This window comes from Meleagris gallopavo, chromosome 8, assembly GCF_000146605.3.
Source record: "Meleagris gallopavo isolate NT-WF06-2002-E0010 breed Aviagen turkey brand Nicholas breeding stock chromosome 8, Turkey_5.1, whole genome shotgun sequence".
Taxonomy (NCBI): Eukaryota; Metazoa; Chordata; class Aves; order Galliformes; family Phasianidae; genus Meleagris; species Meleagris gallopavo.
Window position 1 is genome coordinate 19462947 of NC_015018.2, and position 22159 is coordinate 19485105.

Here is a 22159-nt window from a genome sequence, read left to right on the forward strand (position 1 = left end):
GGGGTGTGTCGCGTGCTGTAGGAAGCGGCGAAGCGTTGTAGGGCTGCGGTACGGCAGCGCGACTGGAGCAGGCGGCGCGGCCGCTCGCTCAGCTATGGCTGCGCTGTGGGAGCCACGCGCGGCTCTGAGGTGATTTTTCTGCCTTTCTTCCCATCCCATCCCCGCGGCAATGTGGCCTTTTGGCGTAGGGCCCGCACTGATGGGCGCGCGTGATTTCCCGTGGCACCTGTCGGCCTGCCCAGCTTCGTGCTGCCTCAGGCACGCGCGCCCGGGCCGCCGCCTCGGAGCAGAACCTCCGTCTGCAGCCGTGCTGGGGCAGAGCGTGGAAATGAGGCGGGCCAAGGGAGTGTGCCCGGGCGGGCTGTGTGCCGTGCTGGGGCTATGAGGCTGCTTTCTGTGGCTAAAAGCAGGTGGGTGTAGGGGTTTGGCGATTGTCGGTTTCTGTAAAATGTTCTTCACGTTTCTCTTCTTATCGATTGAATGCTTTGGAGTGAGATTGAAGCACGCTGATGCTTTGTTTGGCTTGGAGAAGAAGGGCTCTGGGGAGACCTCGTTGTGGGCTTCCTGTACTTGAAGGGAACATGTAAACAGGAGGGGGTGCGACTTTTTATGTGGCCTGTAGTCCCCAGGGGGGTGGCCTTGGACTAAAGGAGGGGAGATTTAGGTTAGGTGTTAGGGGGAAATTCTGTACTCAGAGGGAGATGAGGCCCTGGCACTGCTGCCCAGAGCTGTGCGTGCCTCATATCTGGAGGCACTCAGGGCTGGGTTAGATGGAGCTCTGAACCCTCATCTGGTGGGAGGCACCAGCCTGTGGGAGAGGGTTGGAGCTCTATCATCCTTCTGAGGTCCCTTCCATCCCAAGCTATTTTATGATTCTTCTGGTACCTTCAGGTGAACAAGATTAACCCAAGTGTCGGGTCCTGCACATTAGTCACAACAACCCCAGGCAACCCTACCGGCTTGGGGAGGAGTGGCTAGAAAGCTGCCTGACGGTACTGGTGGACAACCAACTGCATGTGAGCCCAGGTGGCCAAGAAGGCCAATGGAATCCTGGCTTGTATCAAGAATAGTGTGGTGAGTGTGGTGAGCAGGGCTAGGGAAGTAATCCTGCCCCTGAACTCAGCACTGGTGAGGCCTCATCTTAAGTACTGTGTTCAGTTTTGGGCACCTCAATACAGAAAGGATGTGGAGGTGCTGGAGCAGGTCCAGAGAAGGGCAAGGTTTGTGAAAGGCTTGGAGAATATGCCCTACGAGGAGAGACTGAAGGAACTGGGGCTATTCAGTCTAGAGAAAAGGAGGCTGAGGGGAGACCTTCAAATGCCTGGAAGGTGATTGCAGCAAGAGCAGGTTTGGTCTCTTCTCACTGGTGACAGGTGACAGGACGAGGCAAAATGGCCTCAAGTTTCACTAAGGTGAGTTTAGGTTGGATATCAGGAAACACTTATTTACAAAAAGGGTTGTTAAGCACTGGAATAGGCTCCTCAGGGAGGTGGTTGAATCACCATCCCTGAATGTGTTTAAAAACCGTTTGGATGTGGTGCTCAGGGACATGATTTAGCGGAGGGTTGTTAGAATTAGGGTAGTATGGTTAGGTTGTGGTTGGACTCAGTGATCTTTAAGGTCTTTTCCAACCTGAGCAATTCTGTGATTCTGCAATTTAATAAGTTGTTCAGAACTGATAGAAGTACAAACTGAATGAGATGGCAGCCAACAAAAATAGATTTAATGAAGGGTTTGAACATGTCAGTTACGTGGAATTTTCTATTTGTTTCCCAGAGAAAAAACACAAAGCGCGTCCCAAGCTTTCGCAAGTTACTGAGAACTAGTAAAATAAAACTTGACAACAAATTAAAGAATAAACAGTACAAACAGCAGAGTGCTGCTAAGAAGTATCGGAAAGAACAAAAGAAACTAAGGCAGGCTGTCAGAGATGCTGTCTGTAAAAAACCTTTTCCACTGGAGGATTACAAGAAGAAACACGTTGGTAAGTGCTTGCTCAATGCTGTTTTGTCATAGAAAAGATACGACTGTTACTAATATTCTGCTGTTTTACATTATAAAATGTTGTTTCAAGAAAACAACATTTCATTTACTGTGCACAGATAAGTACTGTATTTTTTAGAAGAAAGAAAGGGAAGTTATGAAAAATGGAAAATGCAACAATTCTGGCTACAGGATCTGACAGGCAGAGCTGGTAGACGTGCTTGCTCTAATTGTTATAGACTCACAATAAAGGGGTCATTCTTTGGATTATTGTAAACATGTGCTTGAAAGTTGATGAGAACAAAGTTGAAGTAAGGTGTCTCAGGTGTAGACAGCGTTAGGTTTGTAAGTATGAGTGTATGTACAGTATCTTAATTTGTGCACGTTATCTCTGCAATAGCTGAAAAACGGGAGGAAGAAGAGGAAGATGAAGCGCTTCCATTGGACATGATGGATGAAGATGACTTGAAGTTAATGGAAGATTTGGCTCGAAAAGCATCATTTCTAACCAGGGATATTTCTTCTAAGTGAGTTTTGTGATGTCTACTTTTTGTAGTATTTTAGCTTTGTTCGGCTTATGCGTAATGTAATACATTTATCAGAAGGTCACTTTCAGTCTGGTGTTTCTTTGCAGTTCCAGTTTAGTGTTTCCTTAGTCTGTTGATACATTCAGTATTAATGTAGCTATGTATATCAGATCATTCATGGGCTCTGCTGCCCTTCATGATACTGTTTCTGCATTGTTCACTCCTGTGAGGTCCATGACTGTGAGATGAGTAGCATTCCTCAAAATAAATAAAATGACAACCTGTACACAAGGATCCCAATGCTGCTTGCATGCTGGTATAGTCCTTCATGGCAGATCTGCTCAGGGTGAAGTTTTCAGTTTGCCAGGGCAGCTGCACATGTAGTGGTAAAAGAAGAGAGCAGTCTGGTCTATGTGAGAGAGAGGCTGTGCTAAGATCCCAGTAGTTTCTGTTTTTCATCTCTCTATATCTTATGTATCTTTTCCAAATTTGTTAAGATTTTAGGACAAAAATTATGCTTCCAAAGGATGTTTACCTTACAAACTTCATGTGATTTGTTCATTGTTGTCTTACTTTGAAGGGCTCCTGAGGATGTTACTGCTTCATGAATAAAAGCAGCTAGCACTCTGGTTTCCAGATGTCCCAGATGACTCAGACTTGTGAATAACAGCTGTATTTTCTTCATGCTCAGCAGCCAGTTACAGCTGTTGAAGTCTGCTGCGTGTTAAGTAGGATTTGAGCGCAGAGGAAAGGTTTGATCTACACAGGGTCACTGAGCAGTCTGGTGCTGATCTTGCAATGTTTGTAGGGTGGCTGTGTGGTACATAATATGACTCTACCAGTGGTCTTCCTTGCTGAAGCCTATTAGTCTTTGAACACATGGCTTTCGGAGTCCATTACAGATCTGTGGTTGAAGTTCTGTCACTTACAAAGCCAAAAGCAGTATTTCTATTAAAAAAAGACTGTGCTGCTCCCTTCAAAACATGATTCATCATCCCTGGCTTTTAGTTTATGAATAAGATGAAGAAATATCGTACCTTGTAGTTATGCCTGTACTACAGGAGAGTACAACTTTTAACTTTTTTTTGGTAAATGTTGCATGCATATGTTTAGACTCATACCAATGTTTCACTATTCACCAAACAAATTGGCTGACCTCCTAGGCTAAGTAAGTCTTATTTTGTCTTTGTACATATCACATTTTAATTTCCTCTAAAAAAGAGATGGGAAGCTCTATATTGTCATGAATTCAAAAATCCTGTATAGTTCTGCATTGTCTCAGTGAGTGGTCACTGGTGCTATCACAGTGAATACACTTCAGCATTCCACTGCATATGATCACCTGTCTCTTGTTTTTCTAAGTGTGAACACCTAATCCAGCTAGTATACTGTCATACATGGTTCATGTCTAATTAGATGGCTAACTGATTTTGTTTGCCTTGTGTTTTATCAGTGAACCTGTTCACATCAAGAAACGAAAACGTGAGAGCGTGATTGAAAAATATGAGAAGATACCAAGACGTGTGAACACTGAACCAGAGAAAGAGCTCATCCATCTACTCCCCATCAAAGACAAAGGTGGCATTATTCCCCAAACCATGGAGAAGCCAGGTAAGGCACAGATTTTGCAATCAGAATAGTATCCAAAATGTATATAACTTGTTCTTTCAGAATTTCTCAGTGTTTATTACAAGTTTGACCCTAGACTGTTTTTGCAGTTCCTGATGTTGCTGAGGATGAAGAAGAAGATACGGAAGAAATGGAGGTAGCAGAAGGTAATAAAGCATCATGTTTATTTATTTCTCTTTTTCCAAATCGCTGATGGATCTGAGGAGTCCATTGCTGCTCTGTAAGGATGTTTATCATTTTTTTTTTTTAGGGTGTGTGTTACCATGTTACCCAAAAAGTGTAACAGTGAGTTAGAGTTTACTTTCTTATGTATTAGGATTCTAGGACCTTTGGGAACAGATTTCCACAGCTGGCTTCAGAATTGTTCCCTCTTTAAGACATAGAAAATGCAAATATATCAACTGTATTTTTGAAAGAAAAAGTGATTGGTGAAAAACTTGCTGCAAATTGTAGGGCTCCTCAATTTCTTGGCACAGCTGGGGTCATATGTTGAATTTATATGTTATCACTGTGCTTGGGGAAAAATATCTGAAGATTCGAAAAGATTTTAGTTCATTTACTTTTGCAAACATAAGATTCTAAAGTGGAGGAGGAATCAAACTCTTAATTAATACCAGCTCTAGTAGGTTGGTTCATAAAGCTGCTTTTACTGTGGAACTGCATGTTGTATTGTTGAGTGGGATCATCAGTCGTTTGAAATACAGTGTCTAGAACTGTGGTTTACTGTATGGTATTTGTTAGTGGCTTTCCCAGTGACTCTTCTCATTAACTCTCATACTCTGTGATAGACTTTAATGAAGAACCCCCACCTGTTCTCACTCCTGAGGAAATGGCTGCTGAAAGGAAAATAAAGCTGCAAGAAAGGAAGATGCACATTGCTGCCTTAGCATCTGCCATTCTCTCTGACCCAGAAAACAATGTAGGTAGCATTTATTTAAATGCATGTGTGTGTGCCTATGTTGTGCAGCAAGTCAGTAAATAAAGATCTGAAATGACCAAGTAATAGCAAAAGCAGAAGAACACATCACTAAAACAAGGGCAGGTACAGTTTTGCATCACTCTCCGAGGATTGCAAGGAGTGAAACTGCTGCTATAGGTTGATACAAAGGATTTGAATCACGTAAAGGTCCAGGTGACTGTATTGGCTCTATTCAGGAGTAACTTGGCCCTCTGAATAACTGCAGGAATAAAGTTGCGTCCAAACTACCTTGTTCCTTAATCGTAACCCCTATTTCAGCTCTGCTTTCAGGGTTGTGTATAGAAGTTCTCAGTGCTTCAGTATGTGCTGGTAATTTGCTATAATTCTAGGTAATTTTAAAATGGCATTGGTAGTTTTAACATTCCCAAGATAAAATTTTGATGGGTTATCCAGCATTTCTTGGTTCCTTGTACAATGCTAAGTAAAGCAAGTTAATTGCTTTTTTTTTCCCCCTCAATGTTTAGAAATGAGGAACATGTCTTGTGACAAACTTGCAGAATTGTATATTGGAAATTGGTTTAGAGGGTGATCTTCAGCTGACTTCATCAGTCTCTTTTCTGAATCAGATTAAAAAGTTAAAGGAGTTGCGTGCCATGCTGATGGAACAGGACCCTAACGTTGCTGTGATTGTTCGAAAGTTGGTCATGGTTTCTCTGATGGAAGTATTCAAAGATATTGTTCCTTCATACAAAATTCGGCCTCTGACTGAAGCAGAAAAGGCAACCAAGGTAAAATATCACATTTCTCTATAGTTTTCTGAGTCAGTCAGATTTTTTAGATCATGCCAAATACTGTTGCTTTAACATGAATTTCTGGTTTAAAACAAAGAGCAGCAAATACACGAGCACTTAGGCATGTTGTGAAACTGTGACAATTTTGGTGCAGAGGTGTTTGATTTGAACCTTAATTCTTGCATGATTCCTTCAGTAAGCAGGTGTCATGCTGATGGTTATGGTGGAAAGTAATAGTATACTAAATAGTATACCAAACCTGAGTGGGTGACTTTCATCATAAACCTTGGAATAAGACAGTGGTTTTTGTCACACTGAGGGAAATGGAAAGAAAGCAAATTAAACACCATTGTCACCTCTTTGGCACAAATTACTGTGAAGTGCTGAATTTTCAGAATAGTTTCTTTTTGTTTCACTGTATCCCTGGAGGTGTTCAGGGGTCAACCTGATCTGATGTCTGACTTAGTGGTTGGCAACCAGCCCATGGCAGGGGGGATGGAACTAGGGGATCCCTTCCAACCCAAGCTGTTCCGTGATTCTGGTGGTTGTTTGTAAGTAGTTTTGTAGGTGCTTTTAATAGAGTCATGGCTCTACAATAACAGCTGGATCCAAATTTCACGTTAGTCCCTAGAAATGAAATAGGCCTAGTTGGGAGGTGTGCTTAGACCACAAGAGCATGTCTAGAAATAAGCAGAAATATTTTATTGTTAACACATTTCTAGTTATGCGTGTCTAAAAGGAAAAACTTTCTTAGGTATCTCATACATGTTTTAATTTTGGGGGTTTTTTGTACCACTGCCTAATTTTGGTCTCCAAATAATATTTTACTTGTGTGATGTACACAGGTTAAAAAAGAAACTCAGAAACTGAGAGAATTTGAAGAAGGCCTTGTGAGTCAGTATAAATTTTACTTGGAAAATCTGGAACAAACAATTAAAGGTACCATGAACGGTTTTTTATAGTAAATGCAAAATTGTTTTCAAGATCACAGTTTATCTCTGCTGATTGAGTGCTAACCATACCTGTCTTTTATGTAATTAGTATTTCATATAATTGTAGAAGAATTTATGCAACAACTAAAATTGTAACTGTGTAGAAGCTCCTGTGCATTTTGGAAGTAATTACTAATAATATTATTTTGTGCAGATTGGAAGCAGAGGAAGTTGAAGAAAAGCAATGTCGTCTCATTAAAGGCATATAAAGGCCTAGCAGAGATTGCAGTGAAGTGCCTGTGTGAGCTGCTTGTGGCCCTACCCCACTTCAACTTCCACAATAACATCATTGTTCTCATTGTTCCTCTCATGAATGATACGTCAAAAAAGGTAAGTGATTTTCTTATTCAGAAGAGTTTTCGGTTTGCATGAAAAATAATTTATTTCTGAGCTTTATTTCAGTATCCACATCTTGTGGCCTTATCTTTTCCCTATTTTACAAGCTGTGACTGCTTTCTGATTAGTAAATACTGTCAGTAATGTCAATTAGCTGTTGTCACGGAAAAACTTATTTGAATTCACCTTTCAGATTTCTGAACTGTGCTGTGAAGCAGTTAAGAAGCTCTTTAAGCAAGACAAGTTGGGCTTTGCTTCACTTGGTGTAGTTAAGGTCGTTTCTGGCCTTGTAAAGGGTAGAAATTACAACGTCCGACCTGAGGTAAGAGTCTTTCTGTTATACTTCACAATTTTCATTTTTTGATAGTTTAAAAAAAATTTGAATGCTGAAGTTAGTGCAACTGCTGGCTGTAGACAAGCAGTGTTTCATCGCTGTCAGATCACACGGGAAGATTAGAGGTGGACTGGGCCAGCAAGTTAGAAGGAGAGATAAAGGAAGGGGAAAGAAACTGGGAGCAGAAGAGCAGATCTCAACAGAGACATGGGTTATGTCAGGCAAGAAGACTTGAAGTGAGAGAGGCAAATGGAGAGATGGATAAAAATTAACATTGCTGAGGAAGGAACTGTGAGCAGAGATGAATGATACAGATGAGAAGGAACATGAGGAGAGTGAACATAAGAATCTGTGAGCAACAAAGCTCACCCATAGTATGGAATTCAGGATTTCTTAGCCTCTCCTTTCCTCTTTTGTTGGTCACCTTTCATTTTATTATATTTATTTTCCCATAGGTGTTAAAAGTTTTTCTTCACTTAAGAATTAAGGAAGTGGAATTAAAAAAAGATTCTGAAGACATTGCACCAAAGAAAAAGTTCATGACTTTCAAAGAGAAAAGAAAGCATCTTTCAAGAATGCAAAGAAAGGTAATGACTTGTGCCTTTTGGGTGTTGATAACATACTCAATTGTTTCTATTAAGAAGGAATACACCTATGCTGGCTGCCCTGTAGCATCACAGGATGACTTAAGCAACTCACCAAGCATGAATTTGGAAGATTTGTTCACTAGGTATCTTTGGGATCTGGTACCCAGGCTGGTTGGGAACGTTTACTCTGCTGGAATGTTTGTTTACTTAAAATCAATTGTATGTTTTCAGTGGAAGAAAGCAGAAGAGAAGCTAGAAAGAGAACTCTTGGAAGCAGAAGCTTCAGAAAGTAAAGAAAAAAAACTGAAGTTGGTAAGTAATTTAGAAATTATTTTCCCATTTTTGTAAAGTAGCAACTCCTAATCATTTTGTAACCAAGAGTCTCCCTGCTAACTCAAACTGTCAGCATTTCATACCACTAGAAACTGTAAGCAGCAGACAGACATCTTGCCTGTGCCAGAGGTCTTAGTTTTATAAAGAAGAGCCCTCTCAACGTATCCAGGAAAGCCAGCTTAGCTATTGTTATTTCCTTCTGTTGTGTGCTCAGAAAAGTATTTGAATGCATTGATGAATGTCCTCTTGGTACCCTGTTCCTATTGCAGGCAGCACAAGGTAATGGCTTTTCCCAATTTCAGAGTGGCTTTTAAGCAAGGGAGTAGTGTGGTAGCTTGAACTGAGGGGAGGAGAGACTGTTCAGCTAGGACAGTTAAAGGGATAGAATAAGGGGGCAGGAGAAGCAGGACTTGAGCTTTTTCAGCATAAGAAGAGCAGAAATGACAGTGCCAGGACTGATTTGGACAACAAGCTTGGACAGAGAAGTGTGGCTGCTGGGCTAGCAGTGAGGCTTTTTCTTCTGCCTTAATCTCTTTGGAGGGAGGCAAGGAAAATGTTGTGCTCCACTCTTTTCTGAAGACCCCGCCATGTCTTGTACCTCACCAGTAGATTTTGCTGCCCAGTTCCAGTATGCGTTCACTGATGTTGGCACTTAAAAATGTATTAATGTAATTTAATGCTATGGTACAACATAGTAATATTACTGTACTAGTACTAGGCACATTTTTAATGGAGTTCTAAGTGAACAAGAAATGTCTGCTTTCCATGCTTACATATTTCACTTTGTTTTCTTCCCGTCAGCACACAGAGACCTTGAATATTGTGTTCTTAACATACTTTAGAATCTTGAAGAGAGCTCAGAAGTCTCCACTTTTGCCGGCTGTGCTGGAAGGTCTTGCAAAGTAAGAACATGATTTACCTTCTTTTGTGTGTATCAGAACAGGCATAAACTGCTGAAAGGCTGTGTGACTCCTGTAGGCAAGGGGAGAAGACTGACAAATATGTTTAAATTATTTTATTCCTATGCTGAGGTACTTGGGTACTTCTACAAATGTTTTAATGTATTGTGAAATTACCACAACAGCATCAGTTTGATGCATACCCATCAGGTGTGATGTGATTGTGTTATTTTGTCTGATTGCTTCCTTAAGGACCTGAGCAAGTTTCTAGTGCTATAGGGAAGCTGAGAACTATCAGCTGGGGGGCTGAATTCTCCACATGTGCGAAAATAAGAGATGCTGAACATTTGATTTAGCACAATTTTAAGGTCTGGGTTTCACTAAGTCAGAATTCCTTGAGCTAAATTTGCAGGGGATGTTTATAGCTTCTCTCTTTGATTCAAGGTTTGCCCACCTCATAAATGTGGAATTCTTTGATGACCTGTTGATTGTTCTCCATTCTCTCATTGCTTCTGATGTAAGTAGAGCTTAGTTGTAGAATTTTCTTAAGATTAATTTCTAGGTACTCAATCAGTTTTGTATTTATAGGACTTAAGCTATCGGGAGAGTCTTCACTGCATTCTCAGTGCTTTTCAAATACTCTCTGGACAAGGTAAGAAATCTTTAAAAAAAAAAACAACAACAATCACCTGAAGTGTAGTATCATTTTATTAACATAATCTCAAATAAATATACTTACTCCTTTATAGGTGATGTTCTTAATATTGATCCAATGAAATTTTACACACATCTTTACAAGACACTGTTCAGCCTACATGCAGGTAAGTCTAGGTTCTTATTTTCAGTGTTTCATTAGATAATGTTTATTCTGCTTGTTTGGTATCACAGCCTTAATACAATGTTAGCAAACTAATTATTTTTAACAATTTTTAAAGTAGAGTTAAAACACATACTGGTAATTTTTAGAATTTTTGATGGAATATTTTCTTACAGAAGAAACAGAAGCGACAGTGTGTTTTTTCTGTTCAAAGTTGGACTGTCTTTAACAAAAAGGGGTGAATGGCTACGCCTGGGACACATTAGGGCCGTGTTTGAACCTTTTGGGTTTTCACGCTATTTCTTAGGTTCCAGTGCACAGTCAGTAGCAGAATATTTAGTTTTATGTTCCTGGTCATGATTAATTTCTCTTTGTATGAAACTTTGCTTTTGAGGTGGTACCAATGATGACATAGGAATTGTGCTCCAGTGCCTGGATGTTATGCTTGCCAAGCGGAGAAAGCAAGTTTCCCAGCAGCGAGCTCTTGCTTTCATGAAGAGGCTTTCCACTCTTGCTCTTCATGTTCTTCCACACTCCAGCATTGGGATCTTGGCAACAAACAGGATATTAATGCAAGTAAGTTTTACTTGTTGGATTTTGTAGCTTACTGGTTAAAGCTTGTTGAGTTTTTTGACAGATTGATTTTATGCAAAATATTTTGAAGCATTTTAAGCAAAAAGACAGAGTAAATATCCTTAAATGCATTTGACATAGAATATTATGAATTGATTCCTGGAGTTAAGTTAACTGTGCTATAATTGGACATATAGTATAAGCAGCTCAGCCTTTTTTTTTGTGTTGCAGACATTCCCAAAGATGGATCTCTTACTAGACAACGAATCTCAAGGCAGTGGAGTGTATCTCCCAGAACTAGATGAACCAGAGCACTGCAATGCCCAGAACACAGCTCTATGGGAGCTGCATTTGCTGCAGGTTAGTGAGTATCTGAATAATTTAGGAAGGTGAGCAGTAAGTAACTACTACCAAATACAGAGTGGAGTTTTTCAGGCTTATCGGTCAAATGTGACCCACATGAGCTGAGCCTGTTCCCTATGCAGAGAAACAACAGCACAGTGTTGTAGGGAGCATCAAGCTCTAAAGAGGGTGATACACACCATTTATGATAGTTCCATGCTGAGTCTTACTGCAGGCTGCCTAATAAGACTCCTTTTGAAGCTCTTATAATCTGTTAGGATCCTGGATGGTCTATCCTTCTCCAGGGAGCAACTTACACCTCAGTCTGTCATTCCAGGCAGTGTTTATGTTTTGGGGCTTGCAGAGGATTTCCTCTGCCCTTTTTCTTGTCTTCTGGGGGAAGGAGTTAGGTTAACTGCAAAGAATTTTGCTCTCAGCATAACAGCTCCGAGTGAATAAATGTATGACTAGGTGCTCTCATTCACTTAACCTTAGAAACTGATTTTGGTAATGCTCACTTTTTCCATCTAAATTAGAAGCAGATCCTTACGTCTTACTGGAGCCAAAATAAATGGGAGAATCCATGGGTAAATACATTACCATTATCCCTCACTCACTTGCTGTTTTCCTTTCTTTCTTTCAGAGACATTATCATCCAACAGTGCAGAAATTTGCAGCTCACCTTGCTGTTGGAGCTCCAGCTGAAGGATCAGGAGCTCTTTCACTTGATTTGAGCAGAAGGTGAGCTATACAAGGGATCTATTTTTAACAGTAGTACACTAGCAAAATAGCAGTTGTTTATACTATATTAAAGGAAAAATAATTACCCATAACATTAAAAGGTTCTTTTGTTCAGAACTCACTTTCTTTGTTCTTCTGCTGGTACAGAAATTTTGCTGCTTTTTTCTGACTGTGGATTATGATCATTGAACTGTAGCTCTCCACTGGAAACTGGAAACCAAGCTGCAGTGTAAGCTGCAGAATATATCAAAATACAAGAACATCCATCCTGGTTTACACTAAGGATGTGTCTAATTCACTATCCTGTCTTCAGCAGTGGCTGGAAACAAGTGCACCAGGAAGAGCAAAAATATATATATATTTTTATTTATAATTATTATTATATATATATAATTACAAGGCCAGAGCTACCTCCTAGCCTCTGACTTGTTTTTTTTTCGTTCTTACTTTTCTAAAGTGTTCCAGGTCTCTTGAACCAAAGTATAAATTTTGAAAACACTGTATGGCTTGATACATGGTTCTGCAAGTCTACAGCTTATTAGTTAGGAGCCACCTTTTGTTCTGAACCTGCTACCAGCATGCATCATTTAATGGTCCTTGGTTCTTGCTCTGGGAGATGAAGTGAATAGTCTGTTCCAACAGGCACTTTCTGTGTTTCTATGTGACTTTGTAGATGTCCTTAATTTTGTCCCTCTGCCTGCTATCTCTTCTCTTGGCTGATGGGACCTGGCCCAGACAGGAGCTATTGTGTGTGTTTTGTCATCTTTGTTTCCTGCTCCTGAACGCAAAGTATTTCAAGATGAGGAGACTGGAGAAGATGCAGTATTGGAGATGTGGATGATCAGTGAATTACACACTGATGTAACAGTGCTTTCTATTCTTTTTCTATCTCTTTTCAACTGTACAGAGCATTGAGGTCACAGTCCCATGACAGTACACCTACTAAGGAGATCTTGTTATTTAGGGATAGTGCTCAGAACATGTTTGTTTGTTGTGTGAAGCTTGGATTGTTTTTCTCTAGTTCTTTTTTTCTATGCTAAATTTCATTTGCTATTTTACTGGCTATGTTCTACAGTCTGCCTGCAGTTCTCAGCAAACATTTCACTTGTAGCACAGATCACTTGGTATTCACCATCTTCTCCACATCGAGTGGGTTGAAATCCATGGAGCCTGGTGCAGACCTTTTGGAAACTTGTACTTTCTTTCAAACATTGCAAAAACTGATCAGACACACCTGTCTACTGTTTGCTGTGTTTTAACCACTCTTTTTCAGGTGATGGTCTTACTCATTCTCCAGTGGCTTCTTAGTTTTTTTTCATTAACACCCTGCAGTAAGGAACTTTGGAATCCTGCTGGAATTTAGCTAGATTGCCTTGGCTAGATAACTTTTATCTACTTACTTTAGACCTTTTTTTTTAATGCTGGAGTAATAATGCAGGTCAGGCAGTGACTGCTTGGAACTCTGGCAGACCAACAGAACAGGTTTTTTGTCTCTCATTTCTTCTTCTCTAGTTGAGTATTTAGACACATATCACTGGCTTTTACTAGCCCTATTTCACAAGTACAGTCTTTTCTAGTTGATGTTCATTACTCTGAAGAGTTCACCAAGGACATGTTGCGTGGGTATGAATGGTGTTGGGAGATAAGCTGCTCTTGCTTTGGCAGTATATTATTTTGAAGGGTATCTAATGGCTCTTCTCTTTTACTGCAAAAACTGTGGTTTTGCCATAGGCCTGCTACAGAACTTTTTGAGGCGTACAATATGAAAGGAATGACCTTCAATCCTCCCGTTCCATCAGTAACACCCAGACGAAAGGTAATTCCTTTTTTGACCACGGGATGTACCAATGTAAGCTTTATTTGCTATGTGCAGATACTAGCACACTCAGTTTGGCTTTCTGCTTTGTGTACTTTCTCAGTTAAATATTTTTTAACTGGCGTAAGGTAGCACTGACTTGTAACAGAAGGAAGAAATGCTGTATGAATATTTTCTCTCCCATAGCATCAGTTAACACAGCAAGATGGATGTGATATTTGTTTTACTTAACTTTTGCTCTTTGCAGTTGTTCAGTGCAGATTTCTTATCCATTTCTGTAATTATAAACTAACGTTTGTTTAAAAAGCAGTAATAAAAAGCCAGCTGTCTTTCCCAGTGTGTTGGTAGTTGGCAGGACAGCCCGATTCCCAGAGCCTTTGGTTCAGTATGTAGGACACTGATCCCAGTAAGTGACAGTTTATGGCTTTTGAAGTGTAAATTTGAACAAAGAGCTTTTTGTATGAAGAGGAGAAAGGAGTGAACACTTTCTAGCTCTTGAGCACTAGATGTGTTCCAGATGCCAACCTCCATTAATTGTTCAGTCAGTGCTGCATCCTTTAAATAGTGGTAACTAATTCTTTCTTCCTAATGAAAACTTTACTAACCTTGGCAGCACCTCCACTTTTTAACTCAGTAACGTCAGTTAAAGCCCTAAGCAATTTTTTTCTTCTATTTTTGAGAAGCAGCTTCTGAAAAGCTTAGCTAGTACTTAGCTAGTAAGCTTCTACTTAGCTAGTCTGTCCTTAGATAATAACTGCCTGATGTTTCTGTCCTGCTGGGACATTAACAGACAGATCGAGGCTGGGAACAGCAGATAGGAGAGAGATTGTAGATAGTGCTTAAATAAGGGAATGCGTAAAGGAGGCAGGAACAAAGGAGGAAGGAAATAGGAGAACAAGCTGTCTTCGGTGGTTATAATGGCAATACTTGGGAAATTAGCTTCAGTGTTGCTTACTCTTTGGCTGTTTGACTCATTTAACAATCTTTGGCAGCACCTACATTTTACTCTGTGCATCCTGCAAGTTTGTGTGTTATGCTGCCATGGTCTGTCAACAGAGAGAGGTGCTGACAGAAGCTCTGAATTGGAATTTTTTTTTTCCTGTGCTCCACTAAAGAGAGGATCTCAGTTGTCTTTGAGTGCATGAGGTACTTGGCTACGTGAATGTAAAAACTTTAACACAGCTGCAGATCATGCAGATGACCTTCCTCAACTGACCTTCCTTCATCACTAGGGAGGAGTGGAGATTCCCACACGTGGCTCCAACCAGAAGGAATCTCTCAAGACAGGATCAGGGCATTCCTTCCTCAGATTCACAATCTCCACTGCTTGCATTATTGCCTTTGCTAGCCCTTGAATCTGAGATGCTTAGTTTATTTTTTTAAGGTGTGTTGAACAGGAATCAGTGTGTATGTTCCTTCAGAACTGGAAGCTGTGGCTACGTATAATTGGTATTCTTCTAAAGGATAGTTAAAAGCAAAAAAAATCATTGCCAAAATTATGATCATCTAAGGCATGCTGGACATGACTTCCAAGTGAAACTTACTGGCAGTTGGATCTCAGTGAGCTGACAGTTCTGTGGGTCAGGTCAAGGAGATGGCCAGGGGCATGGGAGAGAAACAGGACTGCTAATTAAAGATACTGGACTTGTTTATTAATACAACTAATATTCTGTTATTTTCAGGACACATTCTCACATGTGGATTCATTTCTAAATCAGGAGCTAACTGAACAGCTTCAACAACACACGAGCAAGACTGTTAGTCACAAAACCTTGGATTTTGCTAAACACTTAAAAGGATCATACTTGTCCTAAATGAATTTATCAGTCGTGTTCAGATGGCTTCTTACTTATGGACAAAGATTAGTTGGAAGAAGTTTCCACTCATCTTTAAAGGAATGCAAGTAGGCTTTTGTTTGAATATAGAAGCACTCAATAAACAGAACAGAAGCTTTTCACACAGGTACAATGCCATCTAGCCAGTGTTCTCAGGGCTTGGGGTTTGCAATGTACAGTCAAATCAGTAATGTAAAAAGATACAAACCAAGGTCATTTTAAAATTGTCTGAAACAGTGCATTATAGTATTTTTGTTTATATAACTTCTAATTTTTTGTAATAGAATATACATATATGTGTTTCTGAGGAAACACTGTTATGTTGATATATGAATAAATATTTTGGAAATACTAATACGGTATTGAGGTCTTTGATGTTCAGGATACCTCCAGCTTTGGAATACGTATTACTTTCCATATTTTTAAATTTTTCTTCTGATGTCTCCAAACTGTTTATCATGCATGCTTTGAGATAATTTTTGCTTTTGCTGTGCATTTGTTCTCTTAGAATAAGACATGGTATTTATTAGCAAATTAAGATCACTGAGTTCAATTTCTGAACTATCCTCATAGTTGACAGCTCTACAATGTCTTCAATAAGCCATCACTGTGAAGAATACAGGACAAATTCAAGGTAAGAATTTTAAATCTTGATTTTTCTCCCCATTCTCCAAATATCAGCTATTGCCTGGTTGTTTCAGAATCCAATTTCAGCTGCATATTGGCCTTACAAACAGTAGGTAAAATATATTGGAGAACTTAAGGATGATAATTGCTTTATTCAGAACTCTGTTCCATAGGGCAGTGTGATGGGCTGACGAGGCTGGCAGCCAATATATTTTGTAGTATTTAGTATGTGATATGGTAAGTTTTGCAAAGCTTTTGGTCTAGTCACCAACCTCCTTACAATAATTATAAAAAGTTTCTTTTTCTGTGGGGCATTTTGTCCTTTATTTTATGGTTCCTAGATCCTTCTATAATAATTTATTTTTATTTTAATATGTGCTTTTAGTGTTGATTAGACTGTTGGACCAAATTCTATGTAGTTAAAGGTAAATTCACAGTTTTGCAATGGGTATCTATCTACTAATGGATTAGAAAATAAATAGTCCTGTATTGGGAATACAAAACTGTCTACATAGTACTGCTGGTAATGTGTGTGTTTCTGGCTGCTCTGGTTGCCTTTCCTATAGCTTTTCAGGACTTGTTAAGTGACTGCAAATGTGCATGTGACTTAAATTCCAATCTAAGGGTGCCATCAGCCTTTGTCAGTTCAGGAAGGCAAAAGGAAAGAGTCAACATCTTAAACCATTTATTTTTTACAACATATACAAAGACAAGTTTATTCTTCAAGTCAGCAAAGAGGAAATAGCCTTTTAGAATTGTTGCTTTTACAACTGTTCATTTTACATAGTTTCCAAACAATGTAATGACTGGCACGTAGTGACTCCGCACTGTCAGAATGCTGTGACATGCGTTAGGAGGCAGAGGAAGGTGAGTGTGCAGCTAACAAGTAAGTCTTTCTGAAATACTCTGTGCAGGTATTGGAGCAAAATCTATTCATTGTTATTTATTTTTGTTTTTAATTTGCTAACCCTGTCAAATGCCTATCACTATTGCAGTTACAAAATATTTATGACATAGTGAAAAAAGTCCACCATTGTTACAGTTAGTGGGATACCCCAAAAGTAAACTGAGTTTTGTAGTGGTCTACCAAGAGCCAGTGATTAAAAAACAAACGTTAGCTGAAGCTTAGCAGCATTCAGAGAGCGAGAGCAGAAGGGAGAGAGTTCTGTTTCAGAAGCTGCAGACTCAGCCTTTCACTGAACTGGAAAGCTACCAGCAAGTGCTTTTTTTTTTTTACAGACAACTATTTCCTGAATATTTCAGGAACACATTCCCATAGATTACTAGTTGAAGTCTTTAATTAATTCCTAGAAGCATATGATTTCTGGAAGCAGACCACTTTGAAAAGATGGCTATTGAGATCCTTCATCTAGTAAAACTCTTTAGTATCAATAAAAATAGGTGATTAGGATTTAAAAATTGTAACTATACTATATAAAAATTGTACAGTATTTTGCTTCTTCGTTTAAGTTGGATGTGTAAGATATAAACAGGAAACCCTTGAGCCCATAGGAATTCCCCCCGGTGTGCCCCAGTTCCTGAAAACTGAGCAGTACTGGAGCAAGCCTGGAATCCCTGGCAGCCTGAGTGTTGTCCCATCTAGTCACAGCACTGCAAACAGCACATGCTTTGTGAGTAAAATCATAAAAAAAAGATTCACAAAAAGATATTGGTATAAAAGTACAATGCTTTTTAAAAAAAATTGAATACAATACTCCCATATGGCCAAGAGGCAACTGAGCATGAGGGTTTTACCTGTAAACTCATCAGAATGGGGCCTGCTACCACTCAGAGTGCTTTTTTCTGGAAGGTGTTGCTTATTTACATTCCTTTCTTTCAGACTTTATCCTGGAAGCTGTTTCCTGTAAATAGTTTGTAACTATGTGAAAATGAATGTATTTTCCTAATTGAAGTCCATACCCAGTCAAAAGCACAGAAAGGGACAAAGCTTTTTTATCAGAGGAATGTGTGGGCAAGTATTCCTGCAGAAAAAAAATGATCTGTGGATAATTAGAATAAATTTTCCTGGTGGAATTAAAACTTTTTTTTCACATGAAATGTATTTAACTGAGATTTCTTGAAACTTAACAAAAATCCAAACCTCTTTAATGCTTTAAGTGGTGGCAGATTTTCATTAGTGAGATATTTGGAATGAACACAAGTGGAAGGGAAGTCTCTTGATTTCCATCTGCACCAAACAGGAACTGCGTTTCAATGGCAAAAAAATGCTCACTCTGACACTTGGCACCAGCCAGAACCTTTCTGTGACTTGAGGCTGTGATATTTGTGCATTAATGAAAGTACTGGAACATTATAATTAGCCTGACAAAATTCTAGATAAATATTTTCCTGTTCTGTTTTACTGTGACAAACAGCAGAAAAAGCAGTTTTAGACCTTGACTGATAAGGAAGATACTTAAATCAACTTAATCAACTTTTCCAACAACTGGACAGTTATTGTATTAGCAAGAAAATTACTTAACTGCTATTCCTAAGTTCCATTGGACTTCGGGCCAGTGGTGGAGCTGCATTACACCTTGTGACACTGCTGCTGTTGCCCCTGAATTTCACAAGATTTATTTCTTTTTTTTAATTTACATCTATGTGAAAGAAAATTATTTCTGGCTGATGAAATGCGTGTAAGGGTTTTGTATGTTGGAGCAAGCATGGTGCTAAGAGTGATATTAAGAATTCTATTTTCAGTACTGCTGAGTATTTTTTTTTAAAGAATCAAATAGTTAAGGATAAACTCTACAGGAAAATAATTCTGATTTCTAAAAATACCCCAAAGCACTGGAAGAAAAAAAGTTGGTGATATGAAACTGCCACTGTGTTAAAATAACAGAAAAATTCTAGCATTTAAGAACCTGTTGCATTAGTTGAATTGTGGGTTGATGCATTTCCCAGTAATTCCAAAATATTCCATATCAAATTAATTATGCTTAGAAAACTGTTTTTCTGTCTCAGTCCTAAAGATAAGCACTGGGAGGTGCACAGCCTCAGCGAGGGGATATGTGACCAGGTCTGTGGTTATTTTTCCTGACAGCTGGAAATGACCTCAAGGGGGCACGTTTTGCCTTGTTAGCGTCTGACAGGAATTCTCAGTAGTGCATTGTAAAAGAAACTGGTGGGAAAATGTAGCTTCTACCTGCTTATTTATACATCAGAGCATGAGTTGGCTTTCTTTTGGTTTATTCTGTAATTACTGAGGGAGGAAGGGTGCAGATAGTGGACCATCCTTTCCTCTCATCCTTACACTTCCAAAAGTGCACATCCTTGTTGTAGCTGCAGTGCTATTCTATTCTTTGCCTGATGCAGACTCTCTTAGGAGCAGCAGTTTGTGCCTAAGTGCTAAAGTCAGCATGCAGGCTGTGACCACAAGAATCAATCCCTATAGTATGGATTCTCACTTGAGTCTGACAGCTAACTCTGCGTGGTTCAGGGAGTGCTCCAGGGAGCCCAAATGTGTGCAGGGCCACTTACTTACTCACCACAGGTACACTTTGTATGGGAAATGGAAGGTATGGGTGGTTTCAGCAATTGTTTTGTTTGTTCCCTTGTAAGTTGGTATATATAGATTAATTAACTAATTAAAAACATTAATAACCCTCATGGAGTAAAAACCGTAATATCTTAAATATCAAAAGATGAATTCAGCAAACATCAGACTTTAAACAGTGTTTCTATGTAAACGAAGTGTCAAGCGTTGTAGTTAAGAGTGTTTATGCTCTCTGGGTTTAAAAAGTAAGTAAAAAAAAAAAAACAACTGTGGGCATTTTCATACAATTCTGAAGTGTTAATTATGTTTTTCAGTACTCTGTTTGTGTTTGGTCAGTTTGGGGTATCGGACTTCTAGTGCTAAAAAGAAACAAGCAGGAAAGTTCAAACATTTTTTTCCTCTAAATCCAGAGGGAGGTGAAAATTCTGCAGTTTCTAAAAAGTAGTATATGATAAATATATTACACAATGACACATACTTTGGGACATGATAATAAATATTCTTTCTTTAAACACAAGCCTGGAAAACTAGACTTTATAAGATGATAATGTTGTTCTTTGTCAAAGTATCACTACCAGTTAGGCGTATTTAACTACTGTACAATATTTTGTTAAAGCAGATAAACCATAAATAACTTGAGCAATTTGTGTATACTCACAAGAGTTAAATTGATAAGCCAAGGAAGTTACAGTATATTTAAATCTCTTTACAGTCACTAAACACAGTGTTCAACAGGAATCTTTATGTAAAAGTGCATTATTTTAATATAATACACATAAAAGAACACTCTAGTTCTCTGCCTTTGGTTTCCCTTAAGGCAATTAGCTAAAATCTTTTGTTTAAAAAGGAGACGGGGTGGTAATGTTTGTTTACAACATACAGTCCAAGAAAAATTCTTCATCTGCCTGTCAAGACTTTGCAGAAGTGAAGATAGTGGGGAGCTGACAGGCAGCTCTCCAATCTGCTATCCCATCTAGCGTTCCCAGATTCTGGATGTTAATCCAGCAGCACTGCCTGGTTAAGCATTGAAAGCACATACCAAACAACTGCCGACCAGTTCAGACCTCAGCAGATTCCTTCAAGGGCACTGGAGAAGGGTTCAGTGTTGTAAATTCCAGTTTGCAGAATAAATGAAAGAACAAATGCTGGAGAGGAGGGAATGTGACTGGGATTTTTCCACAATCTACTTTGTTGCACTTGAATTCTGTTGGTGATTTAGTGTTGCCTTTGTCGCCTAGAAAGAAGACATGCCATGTGTTTGTTCAGATCTGAAATATTTTGCAAATGATGATATTGTTTGAATTCTGCTTGTTAGTACAGTGCTTTAGCAATGGTGTGATACTCCGTGTCAAATAATGCTTTAATAGTGTAGTAAGTGAAAAGGAATTGCAATCTCCTTAATTTCACTGTATGTGAAATGGGATTACCAACACTGAAAAGATTTATTCTTCGTTTACAGTGAGCCTTCTCAGATGACAGCTCAGTGCTGTAGTAGCACTGTGCAAATGTCTGCGTAGTGTAAATGAGTGGGCAGTTAGATGGACTGTCCTTTATATAAACGGTACGCTGGTGCATTTCAGTTGTTATTTTAAATCAAGCAAGGAGAAATTGAAGAGCTACAGAAAGGACAGTAAAAATGTTTAAACATTTCTGGCAAAAATTCCGCAGAGAGTGACAGTGCCTCTATAAACTTGTTTTTGCTAAAAAGGAGATCATCAATCCTAATGATTTTATTACATGCATGCATTGTAACGTCTAGTAACAAAAGCTCTACTGGGTGCCTTATTTACTCAGGCCCACAACAGAAGGCTATAACAGGACAGTGACAATGGAGCAATTACCCAGTTAGCATGCAGACTATAAAATCTACCAATATGCAGCATTCCGCTTTTGTTTCATAAATGGGTAAAAAAAAGGTGAGTGAAACTCCACACCATTCTGATTCATTGCAGTAACACCCTAATAAATAACTGGAGATCTCACTGATCCTTCTGTGGCTATGCACAACTACGTTTAAGGCTTTTATGGATCTGTCAGTCCCTTACCATGGTTTAACCAAGACTAGCGGTGAACAGATACTCTGTAACTTATGTATGACATTGATTCTAATGCTGAGCCACGGTACCTCATACCTGCACAGACTGTACTGGAAGCACTGGTGGTGACTATTCCATAACGTCGCTAAAAGTCAAGCTGCACGTGGGCCTGTCATCCTTATTTTGTGGGCTGTCAGGCAGGACTTGCAGGGGTGGTGAAGTGAAGCCCCGGTACTGCTTACTTGACTTGGTCAGCTTTTTGAGCTCACTGGTAAAGGAAATGCCTTTTCTTTTGTCATCTCGTGCTGCCTGTAAAACAGAACAGATCATAGAAATGGTTTAACAGGCTGTTTAGCTGTAAAATACAGAATTTAAAATGAAAACATCCAACATTTTTCTAAGCACGTGTCCCCTCTAAAACTCAGTGAAGCTATGCTTTCAAAATAACTGCATTCTTATGGTTGTTGAGACTGAACTGGCTGAAAATTACGTATTTTCAAAGATTATGTATACCGTATTTGGGATAAACTTTGATAAAATTGA

At 39.2% G+C, this 22159-nt stretch overlaps 2 protein-coding genes across 3 annotated transcripts in view; one reads left to right on the plus strand and one right to left on the minus strand.

The window, feature by feature from the left end:
* NOC3L (NOC3 like DNA replication regulator) overlaps positions 1 to 15809 on the plus strand; it is a 17215-nt gene extending 1406 nt beyond the window's left edge. Inside the window, exons 2-22 of the mRNA XM_010714713.2 lie at positions 22 to 129; positions 1777 to 1984; positions 2384 to 2510; positions 3964 to 4121; positions 4229 to 4285; positions 4928 to 5058; positions 5685 to 5846; positions 6695 to 6788; positions 6996 to 7171; positions 7371 to 7499; positions 7967 to 8098; positions 8330 to 8410; positions 9233 to 9333; positions 9775 to 9847; positions 9919 to 9982; positions 10080 to 10151; positions 10542 to 10723; positions 10952 to 11080; positions 11706 to 11803; positions 13535 to 13619; positions 15302 to 15809. Coding sequence (XP_010713015.1) covers positions 22 to 129; positions 1777 to 1984; positions 2384 to 2510; positions 3964 to 4121; positions 4229 to 4285; positions 4928 to 5058; positions 5685 to 5846; positions 6695 to 6788; positions 6996 to 7171; positions 7371 to 7499; positions 7967 to 8098; positions 8330 to 8410; positions 9233 to 9333; positions 9775 to 9847; positions 9919 to 9982; positions 10080 to 10151; positions 10542 to 10723; positions 10952 to 11080; positions 11706 to 11803; positions 13535 to 13619; positions 15302 to 15433 — 2499 coding nt within the window. The 3' untranslated portion in view covers positions 15434 to 15809. The remainder of the gene's footprint in view (positions 1 to 21; positions 130 to 1776; positions 1985 to 2383; positions 2511 to 3963; positions 4122 to 4228; positions 4286 to 4927; positions 5059 to 5684; positions 5847 to 6694; positions 6789 to 6995; positions 7172 to 7370; positions 7500 to 7966; positions 8099 to 8329; positions 8411 to 9232; positions 9334 to 9774; positions 9848 to 9918; positions 9983 to 10079; positions 10152 to 10541; positions 10724 to 10951; positions 11081 to 11705; positions 11804 to 13534; positions 13620 to 15301) is intronic.
* A 940-nt stretch (positions 15810 to 16749) lies between these two features.
* Positions 16750 to 22159, minus strand: part of PLCE1 (phospholipase C epsilon 1) — a 125658-nt gene continuing 120248 nt past the window's right edge. For both annotated transcript variants that reach the window (XM_031554450.1, XM_031554449.1), the window contains 2 exons: positions 21713 to 21925; positions 16750 to 20814 (listed from right to left, as the gene is read on the minus strand). In XM_031554450.1, the coding sequence (XP_031410310.1) occupies positions 21746 to 21925 (180 nt within the window). In that variant the 3' untranslated portion in view covers positions 16750 to 20814; positions 21713 to 21745. The remainder of the gene's footprint in view (positions 20815 to 21712; positions 21926 to 22159) is intronic.